We start from the raw sequence: 27,606 nt of genomic DNA, 5'->3' as shown, positions 1-27,606 counted from the left end.
ATGCAGACTAGATTGGGGACGTGTGTTTGTCAAGATCAAAAGAAGAAAAAAAAAGCAACCCATCTGCTCATAGTCTTAGCTCTGAGCATTCATTGTGTGTCTTGTGTGCATAGTAGTTAAGACAAAAACGAGTGTCAGAAATAAACAATTTATTTATTGGCATCAATCACATTTAATTAAAAATTATCAGCAATCAGGTACCATATAGCCATCCCATAAAACATGACAACAGAGGTACATGGGCAAATAAAACAGGCAGGAGGAAAGGAAAGGAAAAAACAAAACCACTTTTTTATTTAACTAGGCAAGTCAGTTAAGATCAAATTCTTATTTACAATGACAGCCTACCCCGGACAAACACGTATGATGCTGGGCCAATTGTGTGCCACCCTATGGCACTCCCGATCACAGCCGGTTGTGATACAGCCCGGGATTGAACCAGGGTCTGTAGTGATGCCTCTAGCACTGCGATGCAGAGCCTTAGACCGCTGCACCACTCAGGAGTATTGGGGGAAAATAGTTCCTTTCAGATAAATTAAGGGGATCAAATGTCAAGGTTAACTTGGAAACATTAAAATAAAAAGGCTTTGAGAGTAGTCTGCCTAGGCAGATGGGTTGCTTCCCACTTAGGTCTGGGATTTCTGAGTCAACAGAGAGAGTATTGAACTAAAGCAAAGAAATGTAATAGGATAAATAAATGTAGCAAAAAATAATAATCACAATCCCTGATGATTTACATAGGGTGTAGATAAAAATAAAAACTTACATAGGGTGTCTAGAGATACACCAAAGTAACTTGCTCTCAAGCCTCTCTTTAAAGGGCCCCATTTGTTGCATTATAACATTTGGGCTGGTGCCTAAACCTGTGGTCATGGCTACTCTCAAGAAATCTTTCCAGTAATTTCCCCTTGATTGAGGAACTCATTCAACTTTGAACTGTAACTGTCCAGGGCTAGATTCAGGCACCCTGGCAGCACTTACACTTGTTTTCATTGTCTGTGTCTCCGGTCTCCAAAGCATGGCTATAAAGGTTACCAGAGGGATATTTCATTGAGCTTGATACATTATTTGGCACACTAACTTGAACAATTTAGGATTTAATGGCTTAGAAAGAGCCCGACTTAAAACAGAGTCAATATGAAGTAGTACTAACCCTTCTTCTGCTACACCTCAGTCTATGAATTTCAAAATTAAATCTGAATATTATGTTAGCAGCATTCCTCATTAACCAGGCTAGGTGAAATGCCACTCTGTAGATTCATCATGTTCATGTCAACACAGTTGCACTACTAGAGAAGCTCAAGGAATCTATGGCATAGCAAGGCTGAAAGTGCTTTAAAAACCCACATCTCAGGGGGTTTCACCAGAAATGGCACCCCAGCCTGAGGAGGCCAGACACAAAAACCACCAATAGTAACATGTAGTAATTTTAAAGCAACAATTACTATACACCTTTAATCTGCCAACTATACTGTGCTGTGAGGCCATCCTCAGTTTGCCCCCTCTAAGGTATTTGCCTCTCTTTTACTGACACCCAAAACCCAGAGGTGCATCTCAATAGTCTAAAATGGCTTCCCTATTTGTCTCTTCTTCATTTACACTTCACTGTAAGCTATATTGAGGTTGTATTCGAGGGGTTTGCTTTCACCTGTCCAGTACTTTCACATCAACACATATGGAGGAAATAAACAGAGGAGAGGAAGCCAATTTAGATGTTTGAGATGCACCCCATGACACTGGCTGATCCAGCCAATGTTGTTCTACGACATCAAAAATGGCTTCACCAATCCGATCGCAGCAAGGACTTGGAAGTGCGCCATATACCTCAACAGTGTTAAAGACATTGCATTGAAAATTTGGCACTAGCACAATTATCTTTATTCTTTCAAAGTGTTAAGAAATGAAAATGAAACGTATGTGTGTGTATATATACCACAACCAACATGCCAAGTGATGACAACTGGGTTGGAAACCATAAAAAAAGATTTAGCATAAAAATATAAGCAACATGTGTAAAGTTAAAATCACCTGCTTCACAATGTTTCAAATATGCAACATTACAAGGTCACTTGAAAAAAAATAAACAGTGGATGATGAAATAAGTAAATCAATTACGTACATATCAAAAACAAATGCTCAAAACTGACCCACTGCAGTGATTTGGGATCAGGTAACGAGGAGATTTGGATGCCATTATTGACTTGTCATGCGTCCCAAATGGCACCCTATTCCCTATATAGTGCACTACTTTTGACCAGAGCACTATGGGTCCTAGTCAAAAGCAGAATACTTTATAGGGAAGAGGGTGCCATTTGGGAAACAGACTAGGTACTGACTGCAGATCTGTGTGTCCAGATTACCATGTGACTCTGAGGGCATTTCAGGAACCCATGGTTAGAATTGGCCCTGTTGCCTGGAAACCAACCTAGTGTGTGTGTGTAATAGGGTCCACTTATGTCTTTGTCCATAGAGCCAGCTCTTTGCATATCAGTGTGAGCTACAGAGCTCAAAATCATACAGTGACAATACCGCTCCATGCCACTAAACCAAGTATGTTAAAGTCAATTTAATATTGTGATTGTAATACAAATATGCAGAAAATGCTGACAAAAACCTCCTCGCAACTTGTATTGCAGAATGTGTGTTGCTCAATCAGTCAATAAGCAGTGAGGTTAAAAACCAATCCTCCCCCGTACATTAAAAGGACCAAGTCTCCCTCTATTACTTCCTTTTGAAGTATCTGAGGGAAAACACACACATTGTCAGTAGCTAAATGTACAACAAAACATTGCCCCAAGAAAAGCACTCTCCATTCACTCTGATTTATTCATTTTAAGACTTGGATAAATGTGTGGGCGAATAGTAGCAAATAAAAAGGCAAAATACACACAATTAACATGTTGTTTCAAATCAACATGCTCTAGTATTTTGTCCTGTTTCCTTATAGGAAGGGAGAAGCCTAGCCTGGTTACACCAGACTGAAGAACGCTGTGCTCAGTTTGGTTGCCAGGCTAAGAGCTGCCTCGCTACCCAAAGCGGACGGAAGGTAAGGGATGAGCAGAGTGCTTCCGAGATGAGAGGTCGCCAACACTCACCCAAACACCGCCACCCTGTCCACATCAAGGGAAAGACAATATTCAAATGCGCGTTCTTTTAAAATCAGATTACATGAATGAGAATTCATATGAGATCGGTGGCGCAAAGACTGATCTACAGAAAATAGAAACGGAGAGTCCATAGCACAACGAAAAGAGCTATAGTCTGGAGACAGAGTGTGAGTATGTGTGTCTAAACAACATGTCTCGTTTTGTACAAACACATTTGAGAGTTTTGTACCGTTCCATTGGAAAAATTAAGCAAACAGGGAAAAGGAAAACGGATGTACTAAATCAATGCCGCTGAGCTGTCCTTGTTAGCATATGAACATTTCCATAGGAAAAGTGTACAAAAATAGGACCCTGATATTGTGACCATACCAGGCTGTAAAATGGCCCCAAGAGGGCCACAGAGAGAGGAATCTATGATTGAGTTGAATGAGCACCAAGTGTTTGAACTGGTCTTACAGAGAAGTGAAAAGAAAGGGAGGAGGGAAAGAGGAGACGAGAGCTTTTCCTCTTCTCAGAGTATAAAGTGTGTGTCTCTGTGTGTGTGTGTGTTTGCGTTTGAGATCAAGAGACAGTTCATAGGTGTGCATTTGCAATGGCACCGACATACTGCATATTTTGGACTAATAGGCAAAACGCTGCCTGGTGAATGTCAACAACATTCTGTGTGTACTAAGTACTGCCTGAACACCTGTCTAAACCCATCCCAGGACCCCTATAACCTGACCTCCACACGTCGGTCACACGATAACGCAGTCTACCATTATTAGGACAGGAAAATAAATCGAACAGAACATAAAAACCGCCTCTCACAAAAATGGCTTCTCTTGCTCGTTTTACATTTACAAAAATCTCTTTGGGCTCGCTTTAAACCTCATGCTTTCTGGAACTCTTGAAATGTCAACCCCGCGGCCCTGAAGGCTCTGTGGAGCATTGAGTCCTGTCTGCAGTAACCTCCAGGTGACTGTAGGGGAGCTTTCTAATGGCCAGTCTCATCTCAGCTACATGCACAGTAAGGGACAACTCTCTGCTTCCTCATCATAGCCACCGACGGCCTTCTATCCAAGCCTTCACCTTTTGACACGCACACGCGCACACACACACACACGTGTCCCCGATTCTCTTCCTGTGTACTCCTCCCCACACATTTTAAAGCATTGGATTGGTGTTGGCATGGGCTGGAGTTTCCACTATATTTCATACACCTGTCATTTCCTTTTAAATTCATGAAGGGTGCAAGTGCACACTTAGGGCTGAACCGTAGAGAATTGCACACACGAATGCGCACAAACGCAGGCACACACACACACACACACACACACACACACACACACACACACACACACACCACACACACACACACACACACACACACACACACACACACAGCTGGGGAGTGGGTTAGCTCCCTAGCTGAAGAGCTTGATGAAGCAGCCCTGGCAGTATGGCTTGTCATTCTGCTCCTTGAAGGTGCCCTTATTGAGCTGCTTGAGGCAGAAGGCACAGACAAAGTGCTCGGGGTGGAACTTCTTGGCCATGGCTGTGATGCAGCGGCCCGTGATGGGCTTCTGACAGCCCGAGCAGAGGGAGCCGCGGCGCTCGTGGTAGTGGCCCTCGCAGTAGGGCTGGCCCTCGTGCTCAAAGAAGCTCCCATTTACAAAGGGGGTGAAGCACTCCTGTAATGCACAGAGGTGGGAAGAGAAGGAAAGGAGGTTGTCACAAAATGGCTGAGGCAATCAAGGCTTTCTATACTGTTTTTCTAAATACCTTTTTTTTCAAGAACTGTATGAAAGCTATGGAAGCTACAGGTAACTGCAAAAATAAAGGAAACTCATGAGTAAATGAGGTTTCTGGCGGCTCTGTTATGGGGTGGGGTGCATTTTCCGGGCATGGTTTAGGTCTGCTCAACCCCTTAGAGGGCAAGGTAAATGCCAATAACACACAGCCATTCTGAGTGATCACCTTCAACCTATGGTGAATCATTTCTATCCTGATGGGAGTGGTCTCTTCCAGGATGACAACGCCCCCATCCACAGGGCACGAGCAGTCACTAAATGGTTTGACGAGCATGAAAACGATGTAAATCATATGCCATGGCCGTCTCAGTCACCAGATCTCAACCCCATTGAACACTTATGGGAGATTCTGGAGCGGCGCCACCATCAACAAAACAACAAATGATGGAATTTCTCGCGGAAGAATGTTGTTGCATCCCTGCAATAGAGGTCCAGTCACGTGTAGAATCTATGCCAAGGCGCATTGAAGCCGGCGGCTCGTGGTGGCCTGACGCCCTATTAAGTCACTATGTTGGCGTTTCATTTATTTTGGCCGTTACCTGTATGTCTCACCATATGTAGATGCGGGATAATACGCTTAGAATAGCACGACAGCATACACCCACTTACTCTGCAGACGAAGCACTCAGGGTGCCAGAGGGAGTTTAGGGCTGATATGTAGTTCTCCAGAATGGCGCGGGCACAGCCTCCACATTTGGGCGCAAACATGTCAAAGTAGTCCTTCCGACAGTACGCTTTCCCATCCTTCTCATGGAAGCCTGTGGAGGACGGGCAGAGAAGGACACCGCCTTATGACGACAGCGAGAGAGAAAAGTGGAGAGGAGGAGAGAAGAGAAGAAGAGAGACAGAGGAGACAAAGAGCAAAAGAAGAGACGCTAGAGAGAAAGAGAGAGAAAGGAATAGAGAAGAAAGATAGAAGAATAGAGAAGAGGAGAGAGAGAGAGAGAGAGAGAAGGGGAGAGAGATAGCTTACCCTCTGGACCAAAGAAAGCTCCACACTGAGCACAGAAGAAGTGTTCTGGATGCCAGTTCCTGTCCAGTGCCGTCACCACTTTCTGCAGGGGACAAAAAAAGATCAATATTTTTCCCTAGATGCAGTTAGCATACACCGAGTATACAAACCATTAAGAACACCTGCCTTTTCCATGACAGACTGACCAGGTTGAAAGCTATGATGATAGAGGAACTACGTCGCTGTCTTATCCGCTTGTTGCCCCTCCCCCCGGACACAAAATAGTAGCTAGCAAGATGGAGGTCACTGAGGTTATTTTTAATGAGTGCATTTCGCAAGTGGCTAGTTTGCATCAACTACCTTCACTAAAACCACCGCAAAGCTTTTGCCTGCAAATGGCCAGAACCGCTACGTTCTGGCATGTCTGCCTCGTGATTTGTTGGGAGAGTTGTCTGACTGAAGAGGTCCCTCCCTGGAACAATTTTTCCCACCTTTTCGAAGTTAACAAAGAGAGTCAGTCATTAATCCCAGATCCTAGTCACTGCTGTTGCCTAGGGTCTGGCTTTCCCAGGCCAGTTAGCAGCAGATTGAATTCCTAAAATCAAGGTTTTAGGCATTTTGCCCATTTATTTTATAGCCAGCAGATGGCAGCACTAGTGAGGCTGACGACAGTAGTATAGAGCAGTGTGTCTAGTGTGGACATAGTAGCATGACGAGAGAGAGCAATAGAAAGAAAGGAGAGATAAAGGAGTTATATGAATACACAACACTGGACCAATGAGGAAGCTTGTCTCCACCGGGACTAATCTGACCCTATCCCGAGGCTAAAGTCCAGTTGCTCTCCCCTTCTACTGCGGTGCCTCACCCCAGGCAGTGTGTGTGTGTGTGCGTGCGTGCATGCGCGTGCGCGTGTGTGTTCATGTGTGCAGTGACTCATACACATGCTGCAGTGTGTCAGAGCAAGCATATGAGTGAGTGTTGACGTGCGGAGTGAGACAGAAACAGAGATGACGGGTGGAGAAGAATGGCTCAAAGCTGGGTCTGTGGGATTCAAGGTGGCATAATGTGTGTGTGTGTGTGTGTGTGTGTGTAATACTGACATCAAGCATAGGTCTCTTGCAGTAGTAGCAGCAGCGTGTGTGTGTGTTTGTGTGTGTAATACTAACATCCAGGATAGGTCCGTTACAGTGTGTGTGTGTGTGTAATACTGACATCCAGCATAGGTCTCTTGCAGTAGTAGCAGCAGCGTGTGTGTGTGTAATACTAACATCCAGGATAGGTCCGTTACAGTAGTAGTAGCGTGTGTGTGTGTGTGTGTGTGTGTGTGTGTGTGTGTGTGTGTGTGTGTGTGTGTGTGTGTGTGTGTGTGTGTGTGTGTGTGTGTGTGTGTGTGTGTGTGCGTGCGTGCGTGCGTGCGTGCGTGCGTGTGTGTAATACTAACGTCCAGGATCGGTCCGTTACAGTAGTGGCAGCGTGGGGAGAACAGGTTGTGGTAGTCCTTCTCACAGTAGGGCGCTCCGTCCCGCTCAAAGAAGTTCCTGGAACCGATCTCCTCCTGACAGTGGGTACACACAAAGTGCTCCGGGTGCCACGTGCGCCCCATAGCGGTCACCACCTAGGCACAGGGAGGGCACAAGACAGACGCATCACAAATCTAAACTAGGAGCCTCAACATAAGATTTTGTGAATATGGACGCGCATTCATAAACCGCCTCAGAGTAGGATCAGGTACCCCCTGTCCATGTAAACTTAAATCATTATGATCTAAAAGACCCCTGATCCCAGATCAGCGCTCCTACTAGGAGTCTTTATGAAAACGGGCCCCAGGGGTGAATTCCAATCAGAGATGTGCGTATGACTACGCCAATGTCCCATGGACATCAATGTATGATTGATCTCCACCGGTTAATGGTGCATATCGCCAGTTCAGAGTCAGCCCTCACTGTGGAACAGTGACCTTCCTATGGTGGACAAAGTACTTAACCTTATTTCCATTACCAGCAAACATTGATTATATGGAGGAATGCAAACCATGGGAGCTATGTAGGCAGCTCAATCTAATCATGAGCACATTATTCACACCTACTGTGCTATTGACCGCGAGCAGTCAAAATGGATCTAGGAATAAATTCAACGGGGACCCAAAAATATATGTAATAAGTACAGTAAAGGGTGCATGTAAGTGTGTGAATATGGCCTGTGTGTGTGTGTATGCATGCGTGCATGTAAGGTCACCTGTCCAACTATGGGCTTGTTGCAGGCCCCACACACTCCCTTGGCCACGGTCTGGACGCCCAGTTTATGGAGGTCTGACTGGAGGCTGCCCAGCATGTTGTCCAGCTTGTTGGCCTGTTTGGGGGGAGCCGCGGGCAAGCTCTTCCCCTGGGCCAGGATCTGTGGATGGGTCACACACAGACAGACATGTCAGAGAAAGAAACAGACGCACAGAAACACACACGCAGACAATAAGCAGACACACTAACACTCACATATAGAAACGTGCAAACAACACAGTTCCACAAATAGAGATCCCTTCCCAACTCATGTTCTGCTCAACTCACAGAAAACCCAATTAAAGCATAGAAGAGTCTCTCTTCAACAACTCTGCTGATTACATCTGAACGTAATTGCTCCCCTGGGAAGTCTTTTGAATTTAACTGAGTCTTCATAGACACAACAGTAATTATTCTTGACGAAACAGAACACACTCTCCCTGGGCTTATGTGACGTGCCACAGAAATCAGTCTTTTTAATGGCTGAAATGGAGAACGCCACTGGCATGCATGCCAGGCTAGAAAGAACATGTTCGGCTCATCGCGTAAAAGCTGACATTACATAAAGCACTGCAGTCCAACCCCGGGACTCTTCAATCTGACTACTGTCTCCAAGAGTTACTCTGCTTATTAGCTACCTATAGAGCCTATTGATTGTCTGTGTGTTGTTGATGGGCAGAAGCAAGGTGGGAGGGGAACTACACTTCTCAAATGGTTTGGTCATTGGAGCTTCCTGACCCAGTCAAATTCCACAGAGGGAGAAAATAGCCTGTCAGTGGGCCTACTGCTTACAAAAAAAACGTGCACACACACACACGTAAACGCAAACACGCACGCACGCACACACACACACACAGGGACTAACAGTCACGTACAGGCAAATTTCACAGACGAAAGGCAACCCTCACTAAACAACCACCCTTCCATCTGGAGTAAAATCAAATACCAACTTGGCTTGGACCTTGATGTGTTTGTTAAAGAGAAAGTAGGTAGGGAAAAAATTAGATTAGATATGAAGAGAAATAGTGGCATATAATAACAGTGTCTTAACAGAACACTATGCAGTCAGCTAAATCATGAGTCAAGTTATTTCAACCTGTTCAGATTTGGGCTTGGTCAAAAGGGCGTGGTAAGTTAAACAGTCAAAAGTTAGGTCTGAAATGCCTATGGTGGAGGCAAGTCCTCTGGGAGGTGGGAACCATTCCAGCGACGTGACAGGAATCAGGACAGTGTGGCTGTAATATCAAGGAGAGAGCCATGATGTCTGTTCCCCACCAACCACCCGATACTGATTTCAAGGAACGACATCGCCCAAGTTGGCGCCGCCAGACGGCATTCTCCAAAAACCGAGACGATTCACTCGCCAGCCTGGATGCCATACACTTTCATCTCTACAGAATGGATTTCACACATCCTTAAAGAGCTCCTTCCTTATCACAACCCCTCTCCTAGACTCTTGGTGGAGAAGTGGCTAGAGATAGGGTCCAAAATACATTTGTTTTCTCAACACACACACACACACACACACACACACACACACACACACACACACACACACACACACACACACACACACACACCACACACACACACACACACACACACACACACACACACACACACACACACACACACACACACACACACACACACACACGTGAAGCGTTTTGGTTTTGACAACACATGTCCACTCTGACAGACGACTCAATACAAACCACGAAATAGAGAATAAAGTTGGTGATAGTGAGAAAAGAAAGAAGTGAGAGGCAGATTAGGCCAAAGAGAGAAATAGACAAAACAGAAGGATAAACGAACAAGGTGGATTGAGTGTTCCATGCCTCCATTGGTGGGAAGATGGGATCGTACTCAGTCTGGCAGCCAACAGACACAAAGACCTTGGGCGGAGGGGGCGGGGTGACAGACTTGGGCCGGGGGCTGGGGGTTTTGGGCGGGGCAGGTTCCCTGGATGGAGGGGTGGGCTCTCTGGGGGTCGGCACCCAGGGAGGGGTGGGCTGATGCTCCACAGGTGGGGGGGAAGGGCTGCATGGCGGGGAAGGGGTGGGTACCCTGGGAGGGGGAGAGGGGAGTGGGGGAGGAGGCAGGGGCGGAGGGGTCTGCTTGACAGGGGTTTGCTTTTTGGGTGCCGGGGGGGACTGCGGAGGGGGGATGACTTTTCTCTGAGGGACAGGCGAGTCAGGAGGGATGACGATCTGGGTGTGGGAAGAGACAGAGAGCAAGAGAGAGACATCAAAAATGAGTGAAATTAAACCACAGGAAATGGAAAGCCTCAGGTGGAGCAAAAAAACATCAACAAGTGGTTACAGAAGAATACGGTTGAGAAACTGTTTGCTAGTCATAGTCCATATGTGTGGTATAGAAAATTGCCTTGATAACGTTACTCTAGAATAACAGCACGAATCAAGAAACACGCTACTGGAAGGTGCTGTATTGCTCTAGAACTAGTCGGTCCAAATTTGGCCCAATGAGATGACTTAGCACTGGCTCCGGCCACATCTCTGTACCTTGTCCACCACCGGCGAGGCCCTGTCTTCCCGCGTGCGCTGCGGGTTGTTCATGACGATGACCCCCTCAGTGAGCCAGTCGTCTGACTGCTTCTTACGTCGGCGCTCAACGGCGCGTTCGATTCCCAGCTTGCCCTGCAGCTCTGCGATGAGACAGTCCTGGGAACTGCTCTTGGTGAAGATCACAGGACCCAGTTTACGCCTTAACACATGCCCGTCTCGGGACATGGGGTGCACGTTGGGCGTCTCTTTGGTGCGGCGGATAACCGACTTGAGCTACAGAGTTGGGTAGAAGGAAGTAAGGGGGGGGGGGGGGGGGGGGCATGGTGGTGCTTCCCCATACCTCCCATGACAACGCACATATCGGGGGTGCTGCAGAGCCAGGCACAAAACACCAGGAAGCACAATCCTTCAGGCCAGGCCGGCTGATCGCAAAAGTCAAAGGGCACTCCACTCGACTCCATTCCGCTCTTTTCCGAGGCAGTCTATTTCACACGTGCTAGGCTGCAGTGTGTAAGCATGCTGAGTGATTGAAAACACTTAGCAAACATCCATTCTTCTCTGCGCAAAAACATACTGGGCAGCAGGTAGCCTAGCGGTTAACAGCTTTGGGCAATAACCAAACGGTCACTGATTTGAACCCCGAGCTGACGAGATGAAAAATCTGTTGATGTGTCCTTGAGCAAGGCACTTCATCCTAATTGCTACTGTAAATCACTCTTGATAAGATTATGACTAAAATGTAAATGTGAAATACACGATGTGCAAAACAACGACTAGAACTCTAATGCTCATGCAATACACAGGCAGGCGTAAAATGCAAGCAGCAAAACCGATGGTCTTAGATTCTTGTAGTAATGTCACTGTAGAGAAGTAGCTAATGTCCTTGAAAACAGATCCTAAAACTCGGTTCCACAAGCCCATATAAACCCTCTCTGCTCCACTCGCATGTTTTAGGTTTGTCCCTTCTCCACCCAAACATGTGCACAGAGAATGTGTGTAGTACCTAGCCCTGTGGAACACCCGTAGTGAGACCACATGGTGCAAATACAGACCTTCTTCACGTCACCTGGAAGAAGCTGTAACGCGGTCAATTCAAATCAAATTATTCTTCCTTAACACCACAGGCTCTATTTTCGGCTGCCCCTAAGGAGGCACAAGTGTCAAACACATGTTAGTTTGCAATTACGTCATATAAAAATTGGAATTTTCCAACCTTTACGCCAGGTTCGGGATTTTACCTGTCTAACATCAGCTCGCTGAGATGGGAGGGGTGGCAATATTTGAGGTGTGTTCTTAAAAACAAGAGCAAAAGTGACAATTTCATGCAGCGCTGAAGGGAAATTTTAAGACCCACCAAAAGCAGGTCTTAACGGTAATGCATGGATTTTGAGAGCGGAAGCGCAGCCTATCCAGCCATGACGCACAGTCCCTATGGAACGAGAAATGTGCCTTTTGCGCCAGTGAATCTCGGATTTAGAAACATAAAAAATATTGATTTCCCTCCCATTTCATTTAATTTTATAAAAGAACATGCATAGCCTACCTTCCCCTTAATCAAGGCTAGTTTAGCAGCTTCGGATAGGTGTGTATTTTTATACTGGCCATGCATTAACCAAGTCGCCTATGAATAAAGAGGTTTTAAATGGTCTACAGAGAGTGCCTTAAAATATGAGTTTTTTGCCTTCATGCTTTTTTATGAGTCACAATTTACACACCTGCGTAATTCATTTAGCTTGTTCAAGTAGCCTATCCATGCCCATTTTCAAAGAGTGCACCTCGTACGATTACCAAGGACACGCTCATCCAAACTATTCAGTCCTCCTATAGTGCCAAATGAACAGCAGATTTTTATTTGAATGTGCCTTGCACATAGGCAACGATAGAATTGACAGAAGCCTAGTATTTTGTAGACGTGCGAATGTTATACGTAAAGACATTTAGGCCTACGTGTGCACACAGTGCCATGGAACGAGAGATGCGATTTATGACATCATGATTCTGACCTCATCCTACTTAGAAATATTGTTGTTTTAAAAAAACGATTGCTTGTTTTTTCATTTCATTTGATTAAAAACCAAGCACAGCCTCCCCCTTGATAAAAAAAAAACTGCCCCAAGTGTGTTAGTGTACATGTATGGTGACTTGAAGAGGTCCTCTGAAGCAGGACCTCCTCTGCTAAATAGCATATATAATATATTAGGAGGCATATAATCCAGCATATTGACATGAGGTGGCAAGCTACACACAGCAGTGCAGTGAAGGTTTGCATCACTCGATTGTCCAAGTGACAAGCTCACAGCTGCAAGTTGAGACGTGGAATATAGCCATAAACAACACACAGCGGACATTTCCACATGGACCACGGTAGGCAGGTAACCCCCTTGACCATAATGAAAAAGCTTTAATAGGTTTTTAGACATGTTTGCAAATATATAACACATTTAAAATAGAAATACCTTATTTACATAAGTATTCAGACCCTTTGCTTTGAGACTCGAAATTGAGCTCAGGTGCATCCTGTTTCCATTAATCATCCTTGAGATGTTTCTACAACTTGATTGGAGTCCACTTGTGGTAAATTCAACTGATTGGACATGATTTGGAAAGGCACACACCTGTCTATATCAGGTCCTACAGTTGACAGTGCATATCAGAGCAAAAACCAAGCCATGAGGTTGAAGGAATTGTCAGTAGAGCTCCAAGACAGGATTGTGTCGAGGCACAGATCTGAGGAAGTGTACCAAAATATTTCTGCAGCATTGAAGATTCCCAAGAACACAGTGGCCTCCATTCTTAAATGGAAAAAGTTTGGAACCACCAAGACTCTTCCTAGAGTTGGACACCCGGCAAACTGAGCAATTGGGGGAGAAGGGCCTTGGTCAGGGAGTTGACCAAGAACCTGATGGTCAATCTGATAGAGCTCCAGAGTTCCTCTGTGGAGATGGGAGAACGTTCCAGAAGGACAACCATCTCTGCAGCACTCCACCAATCAGCCCTTTATGTTAGAGTGGCCAGACGGAAACCACTCCTCAGTAAAAGGCACATGACAGCCCGCTTGGTGTTTGCCAAAAGTCCCCTAAAGACTCTCAGACCATGAGAAATAAGATTCTCTGGTCTGATGAAACAAAAATTGAACTATTTGGCCTGAATGAAAAGCGTCTTGTCTGGAGGAAACCTGACACCATCCCTATGGTGAAGCATGGTGGTGGCAGCATCATGCTATGGGGATGTTTTTTAGCGGCAGGGACTGGGAGACTAGTCAGGATCGAGGCAAAGACGAACAGAGCAAAGTACAGAGAGATCCTTGATGAAAACCTGGCCCAGAGCGCTCAGTACCTCAGAATGGGGCGAAGATTCACCTTCCAACAGGACAATGACCCTAAGCACACAGCCAAGAGAACGAAGGAATGGTTTAGGGACAAGTCTCTGAGTGGCCCAACCAGAGCCCGGACTTGAACCCTATCGAACATCTCTGGAGAGACCTGAAAATAGCTGTGCAGCAATGCTCCCCATGCAACTTGACAGAGCTTGAGAGGATCTGCAGAGAAGAATGGGAGAAACTCCCCAAATACAGGTGTGCCAAGCTTGTAGCGTCATACCCAAGAAGACTCGAGGCTGAAATCGCTGCCAAAGGTGCTTCAACAAAGTACTGAGTAAAGGATCTGAATACTTATGTAAATGTGATATTTATTTATTTTACAAATTAGCAAACATTTCTAAAAACCTGTTTTGCTTTGTCATTATGGGGCATTGTGTGTAGATTGATGGGGAAAAAAACAATTTAATCAATTTTAGAATAAGGCTGTAACATAACATTTGGAAAAGGTCAAGGGGTTTGAATACTTTCCGAAGGCACTGTATATCCTTGTGAAGTTCACAACAGCCACCATTCTACACAAGGCAGAAAATACAAACTCCATGCATCACTTCTCAGGTAAAACTTTGACAAGATGCCCTATATATTCAAGTCCTTGTGTCCTCATGTTATGTTCATGTGAGTCACTCTCCCAAAATAAGAGCCCATCTCAATCACTTCAACTTGATAATAACTGACATACTGTAACAGAGCTAAGTTGAACTTGAATGAGCTTAGTGGATACAGTCTGATCGCTGCTTAATCCAAAAGATGGGCATTTGGAATAAGCCAGAAAATTGACGGTCCAATCAGCATCCTCTCAGAAACAGTGGGTGGGTTTAGAACAAAAACCAACTCAGTCAAACTTTGCTTTGAATTAGGCCATCCTCTGATTGGTTGAAGGTGATCCAATCGCTGACAAGTTAGTTTTGAATAATGCCCCATTACAGACACAGACTCGAAGATGAGAAATCCCAGACATATAAGCGAAGTGAAAAAGGATGGTGAACTTAGCGATCAGACTGATTCCACCAGGCTAGAATGAGCCATCATCAGATAAAAATCCAATGGCATCATATATATTAGTGATCATTATCATCTCTGTATGTTACTGGCTCCGTTACACCTATCAGTGTGTGCCACCACCAGTGCCAGGTTACATGGGAAAGATGAAATGTGTCAAAGCGGGGATTTGGCCTCAAACTTGGCCTAATAAAAGATAAACCATACGGTGTCTTAAAGCCTTTAATCTTGCGTGCCAGCTTATTTTGGGAGAGCGTTGTTGCGGGTGGGTGGTCTGTTGTACGGGAGCATCGTACTTGGCCCGAGGTGGACAGCCTCTCCACGGCCGAAGGCTGGTTCAGGGGCAGGTCCAGGGTGGTCTCGGGGCTTCCTGGGCACGTCGAGGGGGTCAAAGAGTCGTCCATCCAGCTGGCCTTGTTAAGCGGGATCATCGTCCCCTCGCGCCCGTCCAGGGACGTGCTGTGCCTTGGGTTAATACTTTCCTTGTCCTCCCAAGTCCTTTCCTTGTCTCCTGCCATGGCATAAAGCTCCTCTTTGTCCTGATGGGTCTCCTTGGCATGCTCCACTTCTCCCTCTGGCAGGGTAAAGTCGAAGGACAGCAATCTGCCAAGGGTGTCCTCCAGCAAGGGCTCCCGACATGGCCATGTTATCCCCAAATCAGGACATGCAGTAGGGGGCTCTGCTAGCTGAGCAGCAGGTGTTTCTGGATGCTTCTCCTTCAGTGGGGAAGATGGATCAATGGAGGCTGACTGAGGAAGGGTGATCGTTTTAGGAGTGGGACTCTTAGCAACACTAACAGGAATGGGGCTCTTAGCAACCAGAACTGGACGGGGGCTCTTAGCAACCAGAACAGGACTGGGGCTCTTAGCAACCATAACTGGACCAAGAGTCTTGCCAACAGTTATAGGACTAGGGGTCTTGACAAGAGTCATGGGACTAAGGGTCTTGGCAACAGTTACTGGACTAGGCGTCTTGGTGGTCTTTGTATCCACTGCAGGACTGTTGTACTTTACAACGGGGGCAACAGAAGGATAGGGGGTCTTTGGCAAAGTGTGGCTTGGGTTGTTAGCGACCACAGTGAGGGACTCCATGTGGGAGGTCAGCGTAGTTCTCACGCTGGGATCAGTTACTCCTCCCAGCTGTGTGTGAATCTGGGTGTACTGGAGGCTCTGGGACGAGGCCAACAAAACAGAGGAGGCTGAAGCAGCTGAGAGGGGGGTGGAGGAGGGAGGGCCAAAGCAGGCATCTTCATCTATGTGGAGTTCTAAAGGAACAGGGTTACAGGAGGGGGACGTGTCACTGGGGGGCTTCAGCTGCAGATCACCAGGCCCAGTTGGGTCTCTGGTTACAACTACTGGGGAAGCAGGGGCTGCAGGTGACTTAGTCTCCAAGGAGGAGGGTTCTGATCCTTGACTGGACAGGAGGGTATTCATATTGACAGACAACTGAGAACCAGACTGGAGGACGGGCAGCACAGAAACAATAATAGAAGACAGAGAGAAAAAAAGGGGAAATGGTTTGAGGAGAGGTAGAAAAGGGAAGTTGCCACAGCGGCAGACATGCACCATGGCAAATGAATCATGACAACTTCCTCAATAAAGCTGTGTGAAAATTGGCATTATATATATATATATATATATATATATCACAGTGATGGATATACAAATCATTCACATTCCACACTCATTGCATCGCAGAGTAAAAATACATTTTTCTATTGTGGGATCAATAAGGTAAATGGTAGGAAATGCCCGACCGAATGTACATTAGAGTCTAGACCACAGCAACACTACAGCAATCTACCTGTGTGAAGAACCCCCACATCCATGCTAAAAATCAATATACAACCTACCTTTAAAAGCAACACATGCACTATTCATTTGACTGCACATTTCACCCTACAGTATGTCCCTTCACCCATCTGCATCTGCCTACCTCTCTTTCCTATCCATCTCTACACCCTTGAATGAGTAGGTGTGTTCAAACTTTTGACTAGTACTGTACATACGCACATACAGTACCAGTCAAAAGTTTGGACACACCTACTCATTCAAGGGTTTTTCTTTATTTTTACTATTTTCTACATTATAGAATAATAGTGAATACAACAAAACTATGTATTAACCCATATGGAATCATGTAGTAACCAAAAAAGTTATACAACAAATCAAAATATATTTTATATTTGAGATTCTTCAAAGTAGCCACCCTTTGCCTTTATGACAGCTTTGCACACTCTTGGCATTCTCTCAACCAGCTTCATGAGGTAGTCACCTGGAATGCATTTCAATTAACAGGTGTGCCTTGTTAAAAGTTAATAGGTGGAATTTCCTTCCTTCTTAATGTGTTTGAGCCAATCAGTTGTGTTGTGACAAGGTAGGGGTGGTATACAGAAGATAGCCCTATTTGGTAAAAGTCCATATTATGGCAAGAACAGCTCAAATAAGCAAATAGAAATGACAGTCCATCATCAGTTTAAGACATGAAGGTCAGTCAATCCGGAAAATGTCAACACTTTGAAAGTTTCTTTAAGTGCAGTTGCAAAAACCATCAAGCGCTATGATGAAACTGGCCCTCATGAGGACCACCTCAGGAAAGGAAGACCCAGAATTACTTCTGCTGTAGAGGATAAGTTACCAGCCAGAAGAAATGGCAGCAGTTTTACGGGCGCCCATCCAATTGTGCTATTATGTGTTTTTCTGGCGTTATTTGTAACTTATTTTGTACATAATGTTTCTGCAACCGTATCTTACGGCAAAAAAGAGCTTCTGGATTATCAGGACAGCGATCACTTTTTTCTACAACAAGGATGACGCACAAGACATTCTCCAAACGCCCCACAGGGCCGACATCCCCGTTATTTGCAAGAGGAAGCGACGCAGGTACAGAGGACAATGAGCTGGATGCCTGGTCAGGACCCGGAGAAGGCGAGTGGGAAAGCTGCCGTTACCGTCAATACTACTCACCAATGTGCAATCACTGGACAATAAATTAGACAAGGTAAGATCACGAATATCCTACCAACGGGACATAAAAAACTGTAATATCCTATGTTTCACGGAATCCTGGCTGAATGACGACATGGATATTCAGCTAGCGGGATATATGCTGCACCGGCAAGACTGAACAGCGCACTCCGGTAAGACGAGGGGGGGCGGTCTGTGCATATTTGTAAACAACAGCTGGGGCACGAAATCTAAGGTCTCTAGACTGTGTCCTACTTCATGGCCGTAACCCTGGTAGACCAGACTGAGAAAGAGGAGGAGGAAGAAGTAGCAGAAGAGGTACTGACGGAGGAGGAGTCTGTGTGCAGTAGCAACATTGCCCCCCACCAACACCATGTCTCGCATACAACACCAGCCAAGGATGCTGCTGGCGACGCTGCTGATTTTAGCCAAGAGGTACAGTAGCTGGGTTTCCATCCAGTTAGCGACAGATTTTCATTGTAATATTCTAAAATTGGCATGAAATAATTTTCTCACCAGAGTTTCTATCAAATTGACTTGTTGCGGATAAAAAGCTGTGCGTGATGACGTAGTGTGCATAAAAATAACTGTGGTTAAATTGCCATGTACAGAATCAAATAAAATGACCAGTTAAATGGGTTTACATCACATTTTCAACTGTACTTATGGTTATGTCACAAATTTTTTTTGCGTTATATAGCAAATGTGCCCACTCTGGTCTTGGCACGTACGCTCTAGCCAACAGCTGGCAGATACAGTGCGGGTAGTCTACCTACATGCTGAGATTATTTTGGATAAGAGAGAGAATTTTTATTTGTCAAACGGCAGCCAAGCATCAATGATGATGTCACCAGAATAAGACCCTCAATATTTATTGGAAAAGAGCATCAAGCTCATCACTGTGCACTTTCATCACCCTGTGAAGTTCATCATAATATGTATTCTGTTGCCTAGTAAACTGCATGCTTTCCCAAGGTGCATAAAGGTGTTTCACCTGACATTTCTTGCAATAATAATTTTACCAACACAGAATATCCCACATTCTCTAAGGTATTTTGTGTTGTCAACATTTGGAAAGTTTAAATTTGCTGTTTCCATCAGGCCTGTCGTGACATTTATCTGATATATAGTTTACTCACATAAAAAGGTTGGATGGAAACCTGTTTAGTGTCGTGAAGTTCTGTTAAGTTAAATACATAGAAACTTTGGTGGCATAGACTATATACAGTATTGTCTAAGATATAGGCTATATTTCACATGTATTATATTTAAATGGATTACTGAGAAACACTTAATTGGGATAGGTATATCTGTCAATAACTGGTTGAATTTCTCATCAGATCACAGCCCACTTGACAGACGTGGCCATCGAACACGCCCACAACGACTACTCATGTTTTGGGAACGTGTGGATCAACCAGGACGAGTATGACCACGTTATCGAGATCTACGACTTCCCGGCCATGTTCAAAACAGACGACCTGCTGGATGCCTTTGCAGACTACAGGTAAAAGCCTTGGAGTAGGGTGACGTTGCCCCTAGATGCTGATCTTGGATCAGTTTTACCTTTTCCTCACTGATGGTTTGGATTGGGGGAAGGGAAGCTTATCCTGGATCTGTACCTAAGGGAAACCTCACCCCGCAGCACAGGTGAAAGCCTCCCCATGCCTCTCACTAAAGCCGACAGCACACTCACAAGGGCTGTCTGTCTAACTCTCCCAGTCTATCTTGGTCTGTCTTTCAGTGACGGGGGCATGAAGATTAAGTGGATGGACAACACTCGCGCCCTAGGCGTGTTCTCCAGTCAATCTGCAGGTATGGTTTTTGAGTATGTATTTTTTTTTAAATCTTTTGAGTCGTATCTAAAGTAACTGCCCAGTGTAAATCTAACTTTTTTTAAAGTTCATATTCTGGTAATTCCTATCCAAATAATGTTGATATTTTTTGTGTGCGGCTAAAGCATAAATTTAAGAAAAAAACACTTCAAAAATCCCACCTCAAACTTCTATCTCAGACTGTTTCATAAATGCTTGCTATTTCCTCATAGAATATGTCATCTCCTTGGGGAGGATGAGCTGGCCAGTCAGTGATCTAGAGGAGGATGAGCTGGCCAATCAATGGTCTACTTGCGTGAATATTTTAATGACCAGTGTACACCCACACAGAATAGCTGCTTTTTAATGTAGTTAATTAAACAATGTTGGAAGGGAAGCTATTTCACTCTCATATTGTAAGTAATTATAGGTCATATTTCATAGAAATCTGGAAACACTAGGCAGTTACTTTAAGTTATATTTTACTCCAATATGAGTCACGAGTCCCTTTTGGCACATTGGAGTTAGTTGTGTGACCTTCTGACGGTCGGTGAAGGGAAGTTGGTGTTCTTTCTTATGATATCAGAGATTAAAATCTTTGAATCGGTCCCGTGACTAGATTTTGCTCGCCTGAAGTAGAGTATATTGTGATAAATTGCAGGCCACACTACTTGCCTAGAGAGTTTTCAGCTATACTTTTCGTGGCTGTTTATTTACCACCACAGACAGATGCTGGCACTAAGACAGCACTCAGTCAGCTGTATAAGGAATTATGCAAACAGGAAACCACTCACCCAGAGGTGGCGCTCCTACTGGCCGGAGACTTTAATGCAGGAAACTTAAATCAGTTCTACCAAATTTCCATCAAAATGTTAAATGTGCAACCAGAGGGAAAATAAATTCTAGATCACCTGTACTCCACACACAGAGACGTGTTCAAAGCTCTCCCTCGCCCTCCATTTGGTAAATCCGACCACAACTCTATCCTCCTGATTCCTGCTTACAAGCAAAAATTAAAGCAGGAAGCACCAGTGACTCGGTCTATAAAAAAGTGGTCAGATGAAGCAGATGCTAAACTACAGGACTGTTTTACTAGCACAGACTGGAATATGTTCCGGGATTCCTCCGATGGCATTGAGGAGTACATCACATCAGTCACCGGCTTTATCAATAAGAGCATCGAGGACGTCGTCCCCACAGTGACTGTATGTACATACCACAACCAGAAGCCATGGATTACAGGCAAAATTCGCACTGAGCTAAAGGGTAGAGCTGCCGCTTCCAAGGTGCGGGACTCTAACCCGGAAGCTTACAAGAAATCCTGCTATGCCCTGCGACGAACCATTAAACAGGCAAAGCATCAATACAGGGCTAAGATTGAATCATATGACACCGGCTCCAACGCTCATCTTATGTGGCAGGGCTTGCAAACTATTACAGACTACAAAGGGAAGCACAGCTGCGAGCTGCCCAGTGACACGAGCCTACCAGACGAGCTAAATTACTTCTATGCTCGCTTCGAGGCAAGCAACACTGAGGCATGCATGAGAGCATCAGCTGTTCCGGACGACTGTGTGATCACGCTCTCCGTTGCCAACGTGAGTAAGACCTTTAAACAGGTCAACATACACAAGGCTGCGGGGCCAGAGGGATTACCAGGACGTGTGCTCCGGGCATGTGCTGACCAACTGGCAGGTGTCTTCACTGACATTTTCAACATGTCCCTGATTGAGTCTGTAATTTTCATACCGCCCAAACAGATCCACAGATGATGCAATCTCTATTGCACTCCACACTGCCCTTTCCCACCTGGACAAAAGGAACACCTATGTGAGAAGGCAATTCATTGACTACAGCTCAGCGTTCAACACCATAGTACCCTCAAAGCTCATCACTAAGCTAAAGATCCTGGGACTAAACACCTCCCTCTGCAACTGGATCCTGGACTTCCTGACGGGCCGACCCCAGGTGGTGAGGGTAGGTAGCAACACATCTGCCACGTTGATCCTCAACACTGGAGCTCCACAGGAGTGCGTGCTCAGTCCCTTCCTGTACTCCCTGTTCACCCACGACTGCATGGCCAAGCACGACTCCAACACCATCATTAAGTTTGTAGACGACACAACAGTGGTAGGCCTGATCACGACAACGAGACAGCCTATAGGGAGGAGGTCAGAGACCTAGCCGGGTGGTGCCAGAATATCAACCTATCCCTCAACGTAACCATTATTAAGGAGATGATTGTGGACTACAGGAAAAGGAGGACCGAGCATGCCCCCATTCTCATCGACGGGGCTGTAGTGGAGCAGGTTGAGAGCTTCAAGTTCTTTGGTGTCCACATCAACAACAAACTAGAATGGTCCAAACACACCAAGACAGTCGTGAACAGGGCACGACAAAGCCTATTCCCCCTCAGGAAACTAAAAAGAGTTGGCATGGGTCCTCAGATCCTCAAATGGTTCTACAGCTGCACCATCGAGAGCATCCTGACTGGTTGCATCACTGCCTGGTATGGCAATTGCTCGGCCTCTGACCGCAAGGCACTACAGAGGGTAGTGCGTACGGACCAGTACATCACTAGGGCTAAGCTGCCTGCCATCCAGGACCTCTACACCAGGCGGTATCAGAGGAAGGCCCTAAAAATGGTCAAAGACCCCAGCCACCACAGTCATAGACTGTTCTCTCTACTATCGCATGGCAAACGGTACCGGAGTGCCAAGTCTAGGACAAAAAGGCTTCTCAACAGTTTTTATCCCCAAGCCATAAGACTCCTGAACAGGTAATCAAATGGCTACCCGGACTATTTGCATTGTGTGCCCCCCCCCCAACCCCTATTTTTACGCTGCTGCTATTCTCAGTTTATCATATATGCATAGTCACTTTAACTATACATTCATGTACATACTACCTCAATTGGGCCGACCAACCAGTGCTTCCGCACATTGGCTAACCGGGCTATCTGCATTGTGTCCTGCCACCCACCACCCCCTCTTTTACGCTACTGCTACTCTGTTCATCATATATGCATAGTCACTTTCACCATATCTACATGTACATACTACCTCAATCAGCCTGACTAACCGGTGTCTGTATGTAGCCTCGCTACTTTTATAGCCTCGCTACTATAGCCTATCTTTTTACTGTTGTTTTATTTCTTTACTTACCTATTGTTCACCTAACACCTTTGCACTATTGGCTAGAGCCTGTAAGTAAGCATTTCACTGTAAGGTCTACACCTGTTGTATTCGGCGCAAGTGACAAATAAACTTTGATTTGAAATTGTGGCCCAAATAAATGCTTCACAGAGTTCAAGTAACAGACATCTCAACATCAACTGTTCAGAGGAGACCTTCATGGTGAAATGAGGCCTTCATGGTCAAATTCCTGCTAAGAAACCACTACTAAAGGACACCAATAATAAGAAGAGACTTGCTTGGGCCAAGAAAAAGGAGCAATGTACATTAGACCGGTGGAAATCTGTATTTTGGTCTGATGAGTCCAAATTTGAGATTTTTGGTTCCAACCGCCATGTCTTTGTGAGACGCAGAGTAGCTAACAAGTGCTCAGCACATGTGGGAACTCCTTTAAGACTGTTGGAAAAGCATTCCAGGTGAAGCTGGTTGAGAGAATGACAAAAGTGTGCAAAGCTGTCATCAAGACAAAGGGTGGCTACTTTGAAGAATCTAAAATATATTTTGATTCGTTTAACACTTTTTTGGTTACTACATGATTCCATATGGGGTAATACATAGTTTTAATGTCTTCACTATTATTCTACAATGTAGAAAAAAGTAAAAATAAAGAAAAACCTTTGAATGAGTAGGTGTGTCCAAACATTTGACTGGTACTGTATATACATACACATATAGACACATCCTGGTAAAAATTATATTTCTGTAAAACTTACATTGCTCTGGACTTTGAAGTCGGACAGCGAGGCCATGAGCTCGTCGAGCTCCCGTGTGGCGGAGGAGGCAGAGATTCTGGCCTGCAGCTGGGAGGGCGTCTCCTCCTCCCCCTCTGTAAACTCCACCAAGGGGGTGGGGCTAGAAATCAAATAAAAACAACAAACATTAGGCCATAAATGACCACAGTCAAACATGAGAAACACACAGGAGAATAGCACAATCAGGGTGTAAGATTAAACGGTTTCCCGGAACTTGAGGTGCAGTGTCACTGCTTTGCTGCCAATTGTCCCCCATTTCTGGGGATAGGAACGTTTTTGACCAGCTCTAAAGCCTTCCGCATGCTTCGGTTCGGCTGGCACCTAGTCGAACCGAACGAGTATGCTCACATATTCCCTTAAAATCAAGAAAAAAACGGCAATAGTACAATTTATCCATCTTGAGATGACGCAGCCAGTATACACTTCCTCAAAATAGTCAGAATTAATCTAACAACTCAAGAAATCTGTCATTAATTCTGACGTTTTTGTCAAGGAGATCTTAGTCGTGCAATTTTACATCTAAGAAGGTTGGTGCAATATTTCTCAAGTGAAATGATAAAAACTTAGTTAAAGAATCCCTACTGCTGATTAATTAATTAATCATTTTGACGACATTTTGTGACGTTTTTGTGTGTGTCAACGAACAGATGGAAAAACCATTGCCGAAGACCAAAATGAACAAAAATGTCACAAAATGTCTCCATAATATATGCTCGAACTGGGAAGTATGCGGACGCTTTATTCCTTACATGGGGGAGGGTACAGAACTTTCTAGCTCGTCCAGAAGGCTCTCAACGCTGGGGCGCACGTCTTCAATGACCCTGGTGGCCACGCTGCGCTTGGGCTTCTCCATGGTGGGGGGAGGCACCTTGCCGGCCCCCGAAATCCCGTTCTCCTGCACATAGTGGGTGGTGCTGCTAGAGGGGAGGGGCGGGGCTGTCTCCTCTGCAACACAGATGGAGAAAAATACATCTTTACATACAGTTTTCCCTTAGTTTCAACAACAAAGACAAAGTGCCTGCTAAATGCTTTATGTACCAAAAAGGGTTTTGGGTCCGTGAGCCCTGGTCAAAAGCAGTGCACTATTTAGGGAATAGGGTGCCATTTGGAATGCAGACATAATGGTATAGCGTACCCTCAGTCGGGAAGGAGGGCGTGTTGTGTTGCACAGCGTTGAGCTCCAGAAGCAGCCGGTCCAACTCCGACAAGTTGCTGCCCAGGAAGGAACTCATGGCAGCCTCTGCACTCTTTTGCTTGTTGGGGAAGCTGCAGAAACCAACAGAGAGACACAAACATCAGTAACAGACATCTGATGTTCATTTTGTCTTGCGACACTACACAAACAAAAGTGTATTGTTATTATTAGCATTATTACCTGTAGACGTGGTCGTCTTCACTTTGGGGTAAGGGGGGGGAGCTACTGCTGTAGGACTAAGAAAGGGTAGGTACAAATCAAAATGTATTGCTTACATACAAGCCCTTAACCAACAATGCAGTTCAAGAAATAGAGTTAAGACACACATTTAGAAGTGCAGTATGTGAGTGGTCTAGATGGGTCATGTGGTAAATGAGTGTATGTCAGGGGTGTTAAACTTTACCCTCAAAGGGTCATGTGGGTACAGGCTTTTAATCATCCATTCATAGTCTTCACCAATACTTTATTAGTTGAATCAGGTATGTAACTTACTTGAACAAAAGCCTGCACCACACCTGCCTTTTGGGTATGTACTGTACGGGCACATAAAGGCGTAAATGAGTATGTACCTGTGTGGATGAGCGGGTGGATTCTAGGGGGTCGAGCGCGGTTCCGTTCAGGGCCTCAGCAGAGGGAGGTTGGGGTACAGGGGGCGAGGCCGGTCCTCCCGTGGGGAAAGAGTAGGGCGTCTCGTCCGGCAGAAACACCGGCCGCTTGGAGATGTGGGAGGTTGTCGACTCCAAGTCCGCCAGCAAAGCATCTAGGAACATAGAGAGTAAGATCCATTTTTTAAACGCAGCAAGTGGCAATCTTAAAACCAACAGTTGACCTGGTGTAAACAGAAAATCACTGACAAGATTGACAACACTCAACATAGGGAAATCCCCTTTGCTTGTTTGATTGCATCTCTCAAGGAGAGGTTTCATTTTAAAACGTAGGCTATCCTGTCCCTAGATCTCCCATCATCTAATGTACCACAATGTTGTGCAGGACAGTAAACCACTAATCTACTGAAGTTTCAAACTTTATTGTTGTGGAAGTTTATTTTCTCAACTGCAAAGCCGAGTTATGACCTTTGACCATTCATCATCATCCTCCTCCTACTGGTCATCAGTAAGTACACCAGACAGTGTGAGGTCCAGACTCTTTCCCAACGTGTCCAAACACAGCCAGATGGGAATAACATTCAGACGTTGCAGCAGACTAGTAAGTAATCCACTTCACTGAATCATCTGGACTATGTCACCACTCAGCACCACTCCTTTGGTTACTCATTTACCCTGCTGTAGTACACTTACACTGCTTCCCTCACTCTGCTGCTCCCAGAGTTCCACTGCCAAGAATAGAGTGTGAAGTGAACAGTGGCGACACGTGAAAGCTTTGGTAACTTAACATTAAAATGTTGACTTTATTAAGGATTTACGGTAACACGTTACATTAAGGCACCCTCTAAACAAACTATTAATAAACAGTTTATATACTACTTATAAACATTTCGTGAATCATTTTAAGTATAGCTTAATCTAAGGAGTAAGCCTACTGCCCAGGTTGTATTCACGGCCAACCAATTGTTGCTTTCAACCTTTGATTGGTTCATCTAGATCATGTCCGTTCAATGCCTTGGAAACATGGACCAACCCCAATTTGGGATTCAACACCACACATTCCCAGCTCCCCTCTAAATGCAGCCATTATATTGGAGGTAACAAAACGGCAAGCCAATTAGCCTCCCAGACAGTTTGTGGGCATTGAAGAGAACTTGAGGAAGACGACATCATCCACACTCACTCTCTAAGCCACCTCTACTGTTACACACCCATGTCCCTACACGGAGATCACTTCTCTTAAGATCTTAAATCGATGCCTCTGATATCACAAGTGTGTGAAACTGTGTGCAATGCAATCCCCCTTCTTCACTAATAATACTTACCCTACTGTCTTAAATAGACTCTGCTTCAGTCAGAACATTAAAACAGAAAAACAAACAAAAGCACATCCATAAATGAACTGTGAACGATATGCACCTAAACTTGAAGAAGTCAACAATACACTGCCACACTGAACCAAACAACTGATAAGATGACTGAAACATTACGCGCTGAAAACTGATGCCGACAAAAGGTGAGAAACAAAAGAAAACCATGAGACTCACATCAGTGGAAACGACATACCTGAGGCGATAAAGACTAGCACATACACACCCCGGAAGGACGAAGACAGGAATGCAAAGGAAGACTGGGAAGAAGAACGCAACCCAAACACACTGGCTGACAGGCAGGAACTGCTACCCTTAACTAGCACCAGAGACTGGTAATGAGAGACTGAGACGGGAGGGGAGGAGGGAGGGAAGAGGGGAGGCGTCACTTTGGTAGCAGCGGGAGGATTAGGTTTACTCCTAGCTATGCAAGTTTGACGTTTCAGTGTTCTTGGCTCCATGAAGGCTGAGGTAAGAGTTTGTTCTCACTCACACGACTGCCGCAGAGAACGGTCGGCTAACTAGGCAAGTAGAGCGAACTCGACAACTTATCACACCAAAGCCTGGGAAAAACGATGATGGAAGACATGTTGTGTCTCTTGTTCTGTCGGTCTCAAGGTTCAGTCCAGGTGCACTTGACTTTAGTGACCAATTCATTTAAAAACATAAACACAACACACTC

At 45.2% G+C, this 27,606-nt stretch overlaps 1 protein-coding gene across 2 annotated transcripts; it reads right to left on the bottom strand.

The window, feature by feature from the left end:
• Nucleotides 1–134: 134 nt before the first annotated feature.
• LOC106565375 (paxillin) lies at nucleotides 135–27,269 on the bottom strand. 2 transcript variants are annotated; one of them, XM_014132419.3, is made up of 11 exons: nucleotides 27,121–27,267; nucleotides 25,519–25,709; nucleotides 25,130–25,185; nucleotides 24,890–25,020; nucleotides 24,504–24,699; nucleotides 23,716–23,854; nucleotides 8,088–8,246; nucleotides 7,294–7,467; nucleotides 5,874–5,955; nucleotides 5,510–5,658; nucleotides 135–4,780 (listed from the first exon to the last, which is right to left on the bottom strand). In XM_014132419.3, the coding sequence occupies exons 4-11, from the start codon at nucleotides 24,984–24,986 to the stop codon at nucleotides 4,514–4,516; spliced, it is 1,263 nt and encodes a 420-aa protein (XP_013987894.1). In that variant the 5' UTR covers nucleotides 24,987–25,020; nucleotides 25,130–25,185; nucleotides 25,519–25,709; nucleotides 27,121–27,267; the 3' UTR covers nucleotides 135–4,513. The 2 variants fall into 2 exon arrangements, with proteins under 2 accessions (XP_013987894.1, XP_082815303.1); XM_082959177.1 differs by lacking the exons at nucleotides 135–4,780; nucleotides 5,510–5,658; nucleotides 5,874–5,955; nucleotides 7,294–7,467; nucleotides 8,088–8,246 and adding exons at nucleotides 10,342–10,923; nucleotides 15,325–16,485 and having other exon boundaries at nucleotides 27,121–27,269.
• Between the last annotated feature and the right edge of the window lie 337 nt (nucleotides 27,270–27,606).

This window comes from Salmo salar, chromosome 12 (genome assembly GCF_965601325.2).
Source record: "Salmo salar chromosome 12, fSalSal1, whole genome shotgun sequence".
NCBI classification, from domain to species: domain Eukaryota; kingdom Metazoa; phylum Chordata; class Actinopteri; order Salmoniformes; family Salmonidae; genus Salmo; species Salmo salar.
This window is presented reverse-complemented; position numbering and strand designations above follow the sequence as displayed.